This window comes from Rattus norvegicus, chromosome 11, assembly GCF_021556685.1.
Source record: "Rattus norvegicus strain SHRSP/BbbUtx chromosome 11, alternate assembly SHRSP_T2T, whole genome shotgun sequence".
Taxonomy (NCBI): Eukaryota; Metazoa; Chordata; class Mammalia; order Rodentia; family Muridae; genus Rattus; species Rattus norvegicus.
Window position 1 is genome coordinate 93,084,718 of NC_141544.1, and position 15,841 is coordinate 93,100,558.

General features: G+C 46.1%; 1 protein-coding gene across 4 annotated transcripts in view; it reads right to left on the reverse strand.

The window, feature by feature from the left end:
* Positions 1-15,841, reverse strand: part of Vps8 (VPS8 subunit of CORVET complex) — a 223,458-nt gene that overhangs the window by 21,631 nt on the left and 185,986 nt on the right. For all 4 annotated transcript variants that reach the window (XM_087575759.1, XM_087575760.1, NM_001427620.1 and 1 more), the window contains 1 exon segment: positions 9,205-9,258. In XM_087575759.1, coding sequence (XP_087431885.1) covers positions 9,205-9,258 — 54 coding nt within the window.

Here is a 15,841-nt window from a genome sequence, read left to right on the forward strand (position 1 = left end):
TACCCATAAATCTATGGATGCCTAAAAGTATAATACCATGGCCCCAATCCCAATGGATCCTCTAATCCCAGGTGTGTGCATTAAGGACCCAGGGTTCCTAGATTCGACTGGTCCCCATTGTTAATGCAGCCTACTCCCCAGCGTTTGCCCACCTATGTGCCCATCTGGACCTCGCCTAGCGTGGCCTGTTCCCTTTGCAATCACACTCTGCAGCTTTGCTCTGGAACCTGACTCCAGCGGCTGCCTCTCAGCACTGGATTGATAGTTTGTATCTATCCAGACTTCCTCAGCTCACTGCTACGGCCTCCTCACTCTGTGAGAGCATCTTTAATTTGTATTCACTCTGTAACACATACAAGACACACAGACACACACACAGACACACACACAGACACACACACACACACACACACACACACACACACACACTGGGAGCGAGACATATACATACTGTATACTGTGTGATTTGAGAGTTAATAATTAAATAGTAATTAAGACTGGCCAGGCTACCGAGGTAGATGGATTTAATAATAAAGCCATCATTGAACAATTACACCTTGCATTCAGTATTCACTTGCTGACACAATGTAAAGACACAATGGTTTTCTGTTGAGGACATGCCCACCATCAGAAAGACAGCTCTTAGTTAGGGCTTCCCAAGGAGGACAGGAGAGATGAGTGGCTCATTTCCCACATGCCACCCCTAAGAGCTCCACACATTCTGTTCTCAATCGAAACCTGGAAATGCGTTAAAATCAAACCTAACCAAACCAAAAACATCATATAAAGGTTCTAGAAATAGACCTAAGTGAAGAATGGCAAAAGAAAAAACAATTATTTGAAGAAAAAAGAAATCTATGAATCCATGCCAATAGCAAGTGTCTGGGGTCTGAACCAAGACTCTTCCTCTCCAACATCACAGCCCAGCAGAGAGGACTCCAGTGCAGACACTGCCTCTCAGAGCCCCAGGATGCTGTGGAAGAGGCAGATTTTGTCCTGCTTCCCATTGTCTGGGCTCAGTCTAGATGCGCTCGCCCGAGTGCTGAGGGTTCCCTGAGCTCACAGGATGGCAGTACTTCTATCTGTGAGGCTGTGTGCTGCCCTCTCCCATGTCTGTGCCGTGTAGGGCAGTTCTATGCCAGAAGAGACAAGCCGAAAGCAAAATGGACATGGGGTATTAATCCTTTCTGTCAAACATTCCAAAACTTTCATTTAAGGCAAGAAGTACAAATCTTTTTTCTCCCAAGTTGTAAAACCTTCATGCAAATGTTTTAATCTCCCTTATCTGTACCGTTTGTTTTACGTAGAGGCCCTGCTGTATTCTTGGAACTTAAGTGGCCAACCCCTCCCTCCCTTTCCCAGTTTCTTTTCTTTTGTGACAATCTGCCCCCCCCTCCAAATTCTTTTAAAGTTAGCCAACTGCGGGGTGGGTGGGTGGGGGGTCGATGATTAGTTAGGAACATGGCAGTTCTTGCAGGGGACCTGGGACCATGGCAGTCCACAATTGTTCAACTCCAGTTCCAGAGGATCTGGTGCCCTCATTTAGCCTCTGAGGACACAAGGTATGGATGTGGTTGGTATAAAGGCATACATGCAGACAATACATCTACATACATTAAATAAATGTCCTCCAACTCTTGAGCCCCACCACCCCCTCATCTTTTTTCTCTGTCTGTTTGTCTGTCTGTCTATCAATCTAGCCAATTGTGAATGACTGTGAGGTTGGACCCTAGCCAATGGGGAAGGGGCACAGTCACCACCTCTCTTAGAATAAAACCAGTCACTCTTCTGTTTGTGTGAATCAAGCACCTTCTGCTCAGAAGGAATGTTCTGCCTTACAGAGACACTGCAGTTGGGGTGGTCTCCTCTCTGGGCCCCTGAGATTATTTCTAACAGTTGGACCAGAGGCCGCAGCCTCCTCCTCCCAGCATCACCCCAGTCCTAGATTATGAGTGACACAGAAGCTTTGCACTGTCCCTGTCCAAAGCACCAGAGATTTGGGAGTATAAGCTTTTCCCAGGGATAAAAGTGGGTTTGTACACTGACCGTTTCTGCTCTCTTTTAAAGAGAGCTGCGTCATTGCGGTCAAGCTTAGAGATGTCTGAGCCCAGGCTCTGAGGACCACAGGAGTTGTGGAAGGTAAAAGGAGAGCGACTTGAGATGTGGTGCATCACAGAGGAGGAGGGGAAAGACGACTCTAGTGGCAGGAAGAGCAATAACGTAGACTTCAGAAATGGTTACCTACGAAGAGTCAGAGTTGACACCCTGGGTTCGAAGAACAATTTACATCCTGGGTTATTGTTTTTCAACAAAGCAGCTGGGCATGGTGTGGCCAGAGATTAAACAGAAAGTCAGGCACCACCACAGCCCCAGGGTTATCCCGGGGTGACTGTATCCTACCTCCTTAGGGAGCAGTATGAGAAGCTTAACGTGGAGACCAGGGTCTACCTGCTCTGTTACCCCCCAGTGTGTAGCACCATGTGCTCAGGATGTGCCTGGCTTCCTGGGGATTTGATTTCACAAAGCAGCATTTAGCTCCATTCTGAGCTCAGACAGAGGCAGGTACCTCTTCCTTACACATGCACAGCACCACTTTTCCAAGCCCTCACAGGAGGCACAGCCTGCTAAGAGCTCATCCCCAAAAGTAGAAAAGCACTACCTATAAACTCACCTAACTGTACGGGGACATCTGGGCACGGGGAAGTACAAAGAACATAACAGAAAGTCAGGCCCAATAAAATACCAAGCACGCCAGGACAACAAAGGGCATAACGTCCTCACCTGGACTCTTAGGTCCAAAGCAGGCTCCCTAGATGGCAGTGCCTTAGCAATGCCCTAAAAGCCAGCCTGGGCTGAGCTCAGGCTGGACCCTGACCAGGTAAACAGGATAAACTAAAGCTTGCACTTGGCATTCCTCAGGAACCTTGCCAAGTGGGTTTCTGTTTGCGTGGAAAAACCTTTTCTTCCCTCATCCACCCCTACAGGCATAGGGCATCCCCATCACTATATAAACCTTTAACAGACCAAAGTCCCCATGCTAGTGCCCTGGCTCTTCTGGCCGGCCACCCCTCCTGCCCGCTACTCTAACTCACAGCCTGTTCCACTACAGGCTCCCTCCCATCACCTGTCTCTTTAAAACTGGCAACGCTTTCCCTGCCTTTTGCTATTCTCTGCCTGCTCCCCTCCACTGGAGATAGCCACGGCAGTTTGATTTCCCCCAAATAAACATTTCTTTCTATCCACAGAACAGCCTAGTTTGATGTTTCTAGTGCGCTCTCCTTTACAGACCCCACATCTAACACTGACAGTGATGGACCCCCTTACCTGCCATTTGACCACCCAGTGTGTAAGGTAAGGAATTCGCCAACAGGACAGAGAACTCCCAACTGTCCTGGGGCCTCAGCTTAGCTCTTCCCCTGCAGCCTGCTCTGTAGCCCTGTGTGGGTCTGCACTGGCTCTCCACCTCTATTTCCATTCAAGCCTCTTGGTCTCTTTGATTCGTCTGTAGCCATTCTGTGAGGCACACATCTGCCAATCATGTGATGTTGAATACAGACCTGACCGTTAATATTAATAATTAAGATGGAAATGTAAAAGTCTGGCTTTACCAACAGCTGGCTAAAAAGAGAAATCAAAACTACTTAGCAAATGAAATGTAGGCTGTGAAGTTAGTGCTATTTGATACATTGTGACACTGTAGAAAGACACAGCTGCGTCTGGCTACCTTTCTGGGAGAGTAAGTCACGCCATTAACAGTGGAGGAAAATAAGCTTTACTAAATTATCCCAACCCATCACCAGAACATAATAAAATAGTAGTGAGCCCCGGGGGCAGATGGGCAAGTACACCATTCTCAAATGTTCAGATCCCACTACAAACCACAAGGTGTGCACACATAGGAAAGCATTAACCAAAGAAACGGCTGCAACCAAACACAAGAGGAGCTGGGCCCCAGATCTCACATCCAGCTTCAAAGCAGTCCGGATATATGTGCTCATGACGTCAGGGGAGCAGGAGATAAGAAAACACAGGACGGTGTGATGCCTGCCATGGCCCGTGGAGAACGCCAACAAAGAAACATATATACAGAAGCTAAGTGAAAACTTGGGAGTTAACCCTGGAACAGAAATAGAGAATTCATTAGCATGCACCTAAGGAGAACCTGAACAGGTAAAAGAATCAGTTAACAGAGACCAGCAGAAAACTGTGAGCATGTGAGAGCTGTGGCTGGACAGGAGCTGTGGCTGGACAGACGCTCTGGGTAGATAAAAGCAGCCGCTGCTCTTGCAAAGGACCGGCACTGGGGATCAGACGCCCTCTTCTGGCCTCTCTGGATACCTGCACGCACATGCACATATCCACCCTCTGAGCCCCCACAGTCATGAACATAAAATAAATCTTATTTTAAAAGATTGCACAAAGTGAAAAGCACAGAGAGAAGAGCAGGAAGCAGCTTTGGAGGGATGTATAGTCCCAGAAGCACGGCGCAGCTAGTGAGACCCAGCAGCAGGGAGGGGAAAGAGAAGAAAACACTTGAACAACTGTACCTCAGAATTTCCAAGTTCACTGAAAAGTAGTAATGTTCACATTCAGTCAGCTCAATGGACTCTGAGCAGGATATGAATGAACGATACCATAAAACGATAAAACGGAGCCACAAGCTTGGAAAGTAAAAGACAAAGTGGAAAGCACTAGTCATTTCTAGGGGGTAAATGGGATGAGCCCTAAGATTGACGGCAGCAACAATGGTGGCCAGGAGCCCGGGAGGTAACATTCAAAACCTTCAAAAAAACACCTAGCAGCTGAGATGCCTACATCTAGCAAAGCTGTCTTCTAAAAGTGGATGTGAAGTAAGGGCTTTCCTAGATCAATCGAAACCTCGGAGGCCTGCAGACGTGGCTCGGCCGTTAGAGTGTTGTCTCAAGGTCCCGACCTCCTGAGTGGATCTGGAACCCAGGGTGGAAGGAGAGAACCAACTCCTGGAGGTTAGCCGTTCTCTGATCCCCACAAGGTACTCAGTACTAATGCCCACGCCTGCCTACGTCTCTGACAAGAGGGGCTAAGCGGGCTCTTCAGAGTGAAAATCATTTTAGAAATTTCAAATGCACGTAAACAAGGAGAACCGGGAAAGGTAACTGTGTAACCGTAAAATACTAAATAAATGCCTGTTTTCACATCTTCTCACAACCAATTCTAAAGGGTATGACACGCACGCAATGCACACAGCACGTATAACAAACCTGACCGATACAACTGGAATTAGCTGGTTTAAATCAGAAACTGAACCAGAAAAGCAAAGATACAAACAGTAAGCCCAAAAGCAACACAAAGCATGCTTCTTGAAAAAAAAATTTAAAGCTAAGACAAAACAAAAACCCTAAACACACTGAGAAATCAATAAAGGTGTTTTTAAAGGGTATATCAGGGAGCAGGTGAGCTGGCAGCCGGTCGGCAGTGTCTGGAGAGCAGGAGTTCCAACGCAGGAGACCAGGATAAAAAGCATTGCTCCTCCCTCCTCCTGACTGAACCGACTCTCGGCAGGTCTAATGGGGAGTCCATGAGTACGCCCTTCAGTCACAGAGTTTAAGAGACTCTGCAGCAGATACATTCAGCTTCTTCCTTTGTGTCTCTTACACATGTCACTTTGTCAGCCACTGTTTGCCAGACATGATGGCCATTTTCATCTGACAGAGGATCTTTGGGAGAGGGACTATAGTCAAGGACCAACGAGGATGTATGTAATGGACACACACATGCACACACACACACATACATACCTACACGCATGCCCACATGCATGTCTACACACACATGCCTACACACACACATGCCCACACGTTAAGTTTCACACTGCTCCTCAGAGAACCTTCCCTTCGTATACTGTAGATTATTCTGGAGACAGGAGCCTCGGCTAGCAACAATGTTTGGCTCTTCTTCCTCTGGTTGTCAGGGCCACACACTTCCTTCCCCCACTCATTTTCTACGTACAACCCATACCCTGAGGGATCTCTTCCACAGACCTCTCGTTTATTTGACCACAGTTTGGACAACAATCGAGTGCCTGCTCGGTCCTTATCCTTGTAAGATCAGACACAAAGTCAGTCCTACCCTCAGGAGGCACGCAGTCTGATGAGTGACATTCCTTAACAGGTAAGTTCAGGTGCTATGTGCTCAAATGACAAATAACTGAGACTTGGGGGACATTAGAGAGTTTCCAAGGGGTGGGGAGATTTCACTCGTACAGCCTCAGGTTAGGGCATTTTTCTACCCTGACAACCATGCTGTTCTGCCTTTCAACAGACCATGGGTGGAAATTCCTTTCCTTCACTAAGAAGCCGCCACAGACGGGGGCTCTGTGACCTGGACCCCCACAGTCTCCCCCAGACCTTCTTGTGCTTTTGTATTTAAGACATATACAGCCTGCTCCCACCCCCGCACCCAGCCTTGCTGACTCAGGTCTTCCTGGGACATATCCCCTATTATTTCAGGCCAGATCAAGCTCTCTTTCCTCTGGGAAACCTTCCCTGCCATCCTGGGATAGGCACCCACACCACACATATGATGTGGTAAAGAGGTGTGCTGGTACACCTAGGCTTCAACTCAGGTGGTGACTGGCTCTAAGGAAGAGCTCACACCCCAGGAGTGGCCATTTAATGTGAATTCCCGACTGCAGCTTCCAAAAGAGTCTTAACTGCTAAAAATTAATGGCTTGTTAATTAATACAGTAAATACTGGAAATAGGCTCTCACTGATAAAATAAAATCTGTTCAAGATCTGTAGGTAAGGAAGGATACTTGAGAAGTTGTACCCACTCTTGCATGGGGAAGGAATAAGTGTACAACTTGACAACTTTTATCAAAATAAATCACTAAAAGGAAGAAAAAAAAATGACGCCAAGGGCCATGTGTACCCAGCCATGGTTTGGGAAGTTTGTTTTTTTTTTTTTTCTCACTTTGACACAATGCATCCTGGACTGGTCTGAAACTCACTATATAGACCAGGTTAGACTCGAACTCATAAAGACCCATCTGCCTCTGCCTCTTGAGTGCTGGCATTAAAGATGCTACCACACCTTGGCCAGAAGCTTCTTCAGATGAAGTGGATTAGAAGAGTAACGGACCCCTGCTTTTGTGGTGGCGCCCCTTTTCTAATGGTAGTCAGATATCTGAATCTCAGAGCCGAGGCACTGCAAAGTCTGAAAATAGGTTGCATTAATCTACTTCTGAATGGGTGTTTATTTAATGAGTTCTCAGCTTCGTGGCTGAATTTACTTTCACTACAACATGAAGCGAGGCTGTTAGAGGGGCAGTTAACTGTTCCTCAAGGTCCTTCATTGTACTTACAATCACAAAGGACATAAGGCTGCACCAGGCTGATCAGCCATCTTAAAACAAGACCCCTTCTCGGTGCTGGCAGAGCATCCTACCTTTACCTGGCATCACCAAGCCAGACAGTAATAGTGAGATCACCGCGCAGTGCTGAGATTACCGAAAACAGAGAATCTCTAGTCTAGTGCTCAGCTCTGTGTCTAGCACACGGAAGTCCTTGCTGATCGACTAACAACACGTAAGCAACATGGCTGACTAAAAAGGCCCATGTTAAATGGCGGTGCTGACCACAGCTAAGTATGTGCTAATGCATTACACGCTTACACAAGTCGTTCATTTGTTTTTTAGGGAAATTCTAAGATCATCACTATCTTACACAGGAAGGAGAAACAGAGGCCACCTTTTCAGGGCTTTTGAGTTTAAGTCCGGCCATACCTTAAGCCTATGTGTTTAATCATTCTGTTGGAAGTGTGTTGCATGGCTACCATTCAAGAGCTTCTACAAACCAATTCTAATTCTTTCATGTTTACTAATGAGACTAATATGGCTGGCTGATGACTGTACCCAAGGGTTCATTGAGGTCCTGATAGCTGTGCTAGGAGCTGCTATGGGAGTTTGGGAAGAGGCCCAACAGGAGGTCCTTGAGTCCCTGGGAACTGTGGCACCCTGATTTCATCCTCTCTCTGCTTTCTGCTCATGCTACGTTTCAAATGTGCTCCTGCCTCAACCAGTCACTTTCTCTTACGGCCCACACCCACAAAGCTTCAAGGACACCAAACCCCCGAATGACTGTAAGCAGCGTTTCACTGTAGTGATGCAAAGCCAACTAACTGCTCACAGCGTGGGGTGGCTTTGAGGAGTCACACGACACCCCTTGGTCTTGCCCACCATGATGCTTTGATAGAGCTCAGAGCTATTCCTGCAAAACACATTTCAGGACTTTTCAGATGTTCTATCTTGTTTCTATCTTTTTTCTATTTGAAAATGTCAGGGTTTGTGGGCAGAGCAAAAGGAATCGAGTGTGTCACCCTGCTTTGAAGCTGAAACTTGCAGTTAGTAAACAGAGCAGCAAGATGTCACTTTCATTTCACAAATACTTTGCTGACTTCAACGCTGGCTAGAATTTTTTAAGGGTGGGGGGAGCAAACCAAAATAAAACACCTCGGCTACCAGAGAAGGAACAGTGGTAAAGGAAGGCATCAGAAGGCCAGGTTACCCACAACTCTCAGCCAACAGCTGCAGCGGGATAGAGAAGGGGCTGCAGTGGGTCTCTTACTGTCCCTTCAGCATGGTTTGGGTCCAAGACTCACAGCCCATCAGGGTCTACAGGGAGGAATAGTGGCACAGAAGACAGGCCTCGTCCTGTATCTACCGACCACCCTCTGTGTGGCATGTGCTGAAAAGCAGTATCTCTAGATGGTTTATTTGGGGCATGGCTATCTGGAAAGAAAATATGTCACTAAGGAGACCAGGCAGCATTCCCTCAGAATATTGCTTCATTGGCTTCTGCCCTCGGACATGAGGGTGCCAGCCCTGGTGGATGCAGCCCTGGTGGGTGCCAGCCCTGGTAGATGCCAGCACTGGTGGATGCCAGCCCTGGTGGATGCCAGCCCTGGTGGGTGCCAGCCCTGGTGGACTGTGGGTGCTGACTCCACGATGCTATAGTCTTAGATGTGAGGGGGTTGCTGGGCCTGAAATCCCACATGTGTGCTCTAGGAAGGGGTAAGGAATCCTGGCATCATATCAAAGCATCCAGTCAGAAGAGGCCAGAGAATATTAACGTAAGTAAACACCAGGGCTATGCAGAGAAGGCTGACCACAGAGGGGGCCATGCAGGAGGAGGTAGTTCTGCGGACCATTTGATTTGAAGACTCACCTTCCGGGCAGGAGGGTCCCCTTTGGACTGATGATACGAGGGAGACATTTTTATCTGGAAAAAGGAGAAACATTTCAACAATCTTTTAGATATAAGCTTTATTTGACCTACATTCCAAATAATTCAACCAAATGAGTGCAGCTGAGCTTAAAACAACAGCAGCAGCAAAACAAAGCGACAGCAAGAACTGTCTATGGGGGCGTGAACACCGCAGGAGGAACCGACCAGTTTGTAATTGGATTCCAGGCCTGTTCTGCAGCAGGAGACACGTGTCATACTGTAACTCTTAAGAGGCCATGGCCTCAGAACTTATAGGCCCTGGTGGAGAACCCCTACTATGGTTTTCCTAGGTGGACATACCATCAAACTGCCAATTAAATTCCTATCTCCTCACCCGCACATCCCTATAGCTCTCAGGCCACATCTCAGAAGTTTCTTTGTGCAGTGGACGGCAGTTGGCACAGAAAAACATCACAGTCAGTGGGACAGCTATATTCCTGTCCACCCAAGGCTGAGGGACCATTTCAGAAGAGGAGAAAGAAAAATTATAGAAGTCAGAGGCCAGGGAGACCCAGAGTGAAATTGTCTTCTGGACCCAACAGGACCATTCATGATCTCACAGACCTCCTGTACAAGACCAATTCAGTTTGAATCCCCATGTAGACTGGGGAGAGGCTCATGAACTCCCTCCCTGCCTAACAAGAAGCTACCAACAGCTGATAGCTTCAGGGGGAGGAAGCACCAGTTGTGGTCCCACAACCAGAATTCTATGGGCAGCATAGTTGGACTTGGTAGATTATTTTAAAAAAGGAGGTAAAGGCAGGAGGGAGTGAGGAGGAGGGGTGGTGAGAATTAGGGCGGGGATGAGTATGATCAAAATACATACATGCACTTATGGATTTCTCAAAGAGTAAAACTAGAGTAAAACTATCACACCAAGCATGAACAAGAACCCGCACGGACCTCGCTGGGAAGAAGTTGCCAGAGCATTGGCTGGAAACAGGGCTGACAGTGAGTAAACGAAGGCTGTTTATGAGTTAATTAGGTTGAATCAGGAAACTAAGTCAGACTGTATCCAAAATGAGCTAGAAATGGTCAAATGGCACAAAGAAACAAGAAACAAAAACCTAAATATGAAATAAAACACGACAAAGAAACAAATTAAGTTCATAAGTTATCGGAATGTGACTATAACATCTCCCAGGAGAGAGTGGCTATGGGCTTGCTCTGTGATGAATGCTTGAAGTTGGGCTCCTAAAGCAAGACATTGGAGCACACACACGTTCTACATTGTAACTTCAGAGATGTTAGGGTGTGAAACTGACTCAGCTCTCATGTTTTCTACATTGTAACCAGAGATGTGAGGATGTGAAACTCTGACTCAGAATCTCGTGTTTGAGTTATGGAAAGTCATATCCTAGTTTTTTACAGCACACAGAGTAAGAGTACTGTATCTAAGCAACTCGGTTTTCCAGTGAGCATCGGCATCCTTGCCGATTTTGGAAGCTGCAAGCATGGTTTCCAGAGCCTGCATTAAGTACAGTGACGGTGCTGCCGAGCCAGCAAGGACCTAGACAGAAGACGAGGTCCCTATCTGTGGAGTGCTCAGGAATTTTAAAGAAATGTAAGCCGTGGATTTAAAAATCAGCAGTTCTTGGCCATGTCCCTCAGTGGCTGCAACAATCGGGAGATCGGGCCCTGCACCTCACCTGGGCAGCACGATACAGCTGGCCCTGGCTGCAGGGAGGTTGCCAGGGAGCCACCCTAAAGGTGTGAGAGCTTGGGGAGCCAGCAGGCCGACCTTCTCAGATACCTCTTAGGTCCAGATCCAGGGCTTTGAATGGACACAGGCTAACACTCATTCCATTAATGGACTGCTGGAGTGGATGAGGAGGCCAGTCCTACAGATCCAAAACTCTAGATCTCCATGACACAGGCAACAGAGTGTCCAAGAAATGTTTCAAGGACCTTCCAGTATTGAAAAACTCTAGATCTCCATGACACAGGCAACAGAACGTCCAAGAAATGTTTCAAGGACCTTCCAGTATTGATAAAGCAGCAGAAGCTGAGGCCTTGTACCAGACCAATGACTCATTGCAATGAACATCTGCAAGTAAAGAAGTGAGGACAGAAGGGTATACTGTGGAACACACCACAGCTTCCACAATGAGTTTTTTTTTTTTTCTTTGTTATAGGGGAGGATGCAAGGATGGAGGGCAGGTATGAGGGAGGGGTAGATGAGTGGGATTGATGTGAAATTCACAAAGAACCAATAAAAAGTTTAAAAACAAGTGAGCAGTTTTACTTTAATGGACATATGGGATGCATCCACAATTGTGTCTCAATGCTTACATGTCTGTACTTTTTTTTGTCACCTTGACACAAATGAGACATAACTGGGAAGAGGGAAGCTCAGATGAGAAAATGCCTCCATAAGACTGGCCTGTGGACAAGTCTGTCAGGCATTTCCTCGATTAGTGATTGATGTGAGAGGACCCAAATTATTGTGGGTGGTGCCACCGCTGTAGTGTGACCTGGGGCTCTGAAAGGAAATAAACTCCGTCCTTCCCAAGTTGCTTCTGGTCATGGTGTTTTGCCACAGAAACCATGATAAGACAATCTCTTACTACTTACATGTAGATGATTTTAAAAAAGAGAAATAACAAGTAGTATATTGTGAGATTTTATGTGCCAAGTAGCATGGTAGGCTCATTATGGGCACAATGCTATTTAATCTATACCACCTCTTCTAGTGTGGCTTCTGCCACACGTTTCAGAGACAGGAAAACCATGTATAGCTTTTGAGGAAGATCACGTGGTCTGAAGGGTTGACGGAGCAGATTCAAGGTGCCTGTCTCTGGGATTGGGCTTTTAAATGCTGCCTTGTCTAACACCTTGGCAGACAGACAAACAGCGAGGCTCACAGGAAAACGAACGTCTTAAAGCATATTGTTAGGTTTCTAGGGAGAGATGGGAAGGTCAGTAAATGGCAGGAAAGCGCCCTTTCTGTACTGAGAGCGCGACCCTGGCATTGCACCTAAGATTTTTTTCCGGAGGCTATTTGAATCCAGTGATAGATGAGTTTTCTTCATTACCTTTTATGAGTACCTCAGAAGCTCTTGACGCAGAATCATACCTTCTAAGAGTTTGAGCACACTCCTAATTTCTAACATAGCTGCAACCCTGCTGATTTTCCTCAACCTTTAATCCTCTGACCGTGCTGACTGTCACTTTCCGCAGCATTTGAGCCGTCACTGAGATGCGCTCTGCGTCTGCCAGTACTAAAAGGTAATGCGGTGGGGCATCTCATGTGAGCGATTCCGAAAAGGACAGAATTCTTGTTTTTGTCAATTTCTTCATGATTTCCAAACCCAGCGTCTACAAATACCTATGATTTCTTTATATTTCAACAAGGACAACTGGAAAACCACAAACATGAATACTGCCTGTGCTAGATTTGTGTTTTGTTTGCTCTTTGTCTTCCCTTCTTATTTTCTCTGACAATTTCATACATGTAGTTTGATAATATATTTCTCCCTTTATGGATCTGACACATACAAAATCACTTCAAACCCTTAAAAGGTAAAATATTAAAAAAAAAATTAACAGGGGTTGGGGATTTAGCTCAGTGGTAGAGCGCTTGCCTAGCAAGCGCAAGGCCCTGGGTTCGGTCCCCAGCTCCGAAAAAAAGAAAAAAAAAAAAAGGTAAAACATTCCTTAAGTCTAGACCACTGAGTATTCAAAGTATATTTTTCTTTGCTGCTCTACAGATATATAATTATTTCTAATAATATTGAACTTGATATCATGGAAGACAGCCAACAATTATTTATAGATTCCTGTGGTAAACGTTTTTGAGAAACTTAATTGAATGAATAATGAAATCTCCAAAAAAAAAGGGGGGGGGGACATCAACAAAGTTGATAACAAACTAAATCTCTAAAGGACACAGCTCTTCAAATATAGGACTTACAAGCGTGGGCAAGCATGATGATGCAGAAAATATGAACAGCTTGTATCTATGAAGGAAAATTCAGTTTCTTATAGAAAATTCCAAATCCAGTAGTGAATTCCAACACATATTAGTATCGGGCCCGTGAAGCCTGAGTATACACTTATCATTTATAAATAAGATGTGACAACAGGTGTGGGCTGGCTGGCTGATCGGAACTTCTGCATCTAGAATGATAGGGAAGGGCTCTAAGGAGCTGCAGAACAGACGAGAGGATGACAGTGATGATGACAACAGCGATGGCGACAACAATGATGACGACCGTGACCACGTAAGTAGGAACGGCTGCAAGCTTTCTTGCTTTCATGTTATTGGAACACGGTCCAGGATGAAGTCGGTTGTGAGAATTCTGAGTGCTCATGAGAAACCGTCAAGAAAACAAGAGTCTAGAGCTCCCTCCCCCTCCCCCAACCCCTCACCCCCATTTCTTTAAAAGGCAGAATTGTTCTTGTGTTCCTCCCCAGTGTAGCTGTCAGTAGTGAGTTTGCTTCAGATTACCTGTTATTCAGTTAAACGCTTACACTGTCCTCTACACGCCTGTATGGAGAACGATGACGGCCATATCCCTGTGATCGTGTACGTCCTGAGCTCATGAGCACCTTGCTCAGGTGAGCGCTCTTAACCCTCCGGGTATACGCCATCTGACACTCTGAATAAAGCTGGCTACTGCACCAGACCGTAGTCTGCCTCACTTATCAGCGCCATTCTCCCAGGTCCCGCCATCTTTAGAGTGGTGACATGATGTGACTTTCAGAAACTTCAGAAAGTATGACTCAGATTAAAGGTAAAAACTGCTAGCTGTCCAGACTGCCAAGTTCAAAAGGTCTGCAAGAACAGGATCTGACCGTCCTTGGTGTAACATACTATGACATCAATATTCCGGAAATCACACCAGATGTACAGTGTGACTTGCAAAAAGCGATCCATTTTTAACTTCTGCTATGCTCTTTTTCAAAAGGGAGAAATAGATTTTCAAAGGAAAAGTAGATATTTAAGCTTAAAAAAAAAATGACCTCATAAAAGGATCTGCAGACGTTTTCAAGCAAGTCCGGAACTGGCTGTGGTGGATGACTCACCAGAGAAGGCTGCTCTCCTGAGACAACGTCTGGGAGCCTCTGATGTGTAACAGAAGAGGTTCAGCAGCCCCAGAAAAAGGTCTCGCTTTTGTTTAAAAAGGATCTTCTGGAAATGCCCCAGGCCGTGTGGCTGTAAATCCAGGTGTACAGATCGCAGCTCTGGGGTGTGGATGACAGCTGAGTGACAGCCTTAATAACACTGAACATGGCGAACCTTTGTGAGCTCTGTTACCAAGGCTCTTCCTGACTCAAGTAATCCGAGGTTTAAGTCCAAGAGGAGTGCCATCATTGCTTTCTGTAAAAAGCCTTTTTTTCCCCTGACTATATTAGAAGGAATATATGCGCTGACAGAAATCTAGAACCCGGAGCAGACACAGGAAGCAGAAGCCACAGTCACCACAGCAGTGACCACTATAGCACTTGTAGTCACACTCTTGGGATGTCCAGACTGTTTTTTTTTTTTTTATTTTTTGGTTCTTTTTTTCGGAGCTGGGGACCGAACCCAGGGCCTTGCGCTTCCTAGGCAAGCGCTCTACCACTGAGCTAAATCCCCAACCCCGTCCAGACTGTTTATTAAGTAATAGTTTGCTACATTGACATTTTCTACAGTGCGGTATTTCTTATTGCTACAAAGTTTATGTATTGTATAGAGTTACTATAACTAATTTAACCAACTGTGGGCTACTGGACTATTTTGGTTCCTTTCAACTTTTCTTTTTCTTTTTTCCTAAGACAGGATTTCTCTGTGTGGCCCTGGCTGTCCTGGAACTCACTCTGTAGACCACACTGGCCTCGAACTTAAGAGATATACCTGGCTGTCTCCTCCGAGTGCTGGGACTAAAGGTATATATATACCAGCACTGTCTGGTCTCCTTTCGATTTTTTAAATATTAAAAGCACTGTCATAAGCATCCAAGTATGAGACCCTTGGCACTCGAGTTTCACTACCCCTTAGATGTCTGCAGCTCCGTGCCTTAGGAGCACAAGCACAGCAAGAATGACTGTAAAGTTTCCTATAGAACCAGCCCTGGCTGTGGAGAGCCCAGCACCTAAGTACTAAGAACTTCCTGCTTACTAGCTGGAAGATCAGTGCGTGTCTCGAGGGAGGACACCCAGGCTTCCCCTGGTATTGGGCTCGGCCTCAGTCTCTGCTCTCAGGGCTGAGAACACCCTGTAAGACTCTTAATGAGTGTCTGAATGTTGAAATGTTCTAATTTTTGAAGTTTAAAAGGAAATAACAACTTGAATGTTTCTGGTACATGATATCTCCTGTTAGTGTATCTGTCCTGAAGGAAGCCAGGCCTTGGCTTCAGAGACTGATCTGTGGGTAAAAAGATAAAGTGTGCTGGGCAAGCAAGCAAGACTACTGAGTCGGAATCCCCTGAGCCGACGTAAACTCTGGACATGTATCATGAATGTCTGTAATCCTAGCAACCCCATGAGGAGATGGAGAGCGGAGACAGGAGAATCCCTGTAAGTTCACAGGCCTGATGCCCTGGGCACACAGAGCATAAAGCAAAAGAGACAGTGTCTCAAGCAAAGGAGACAG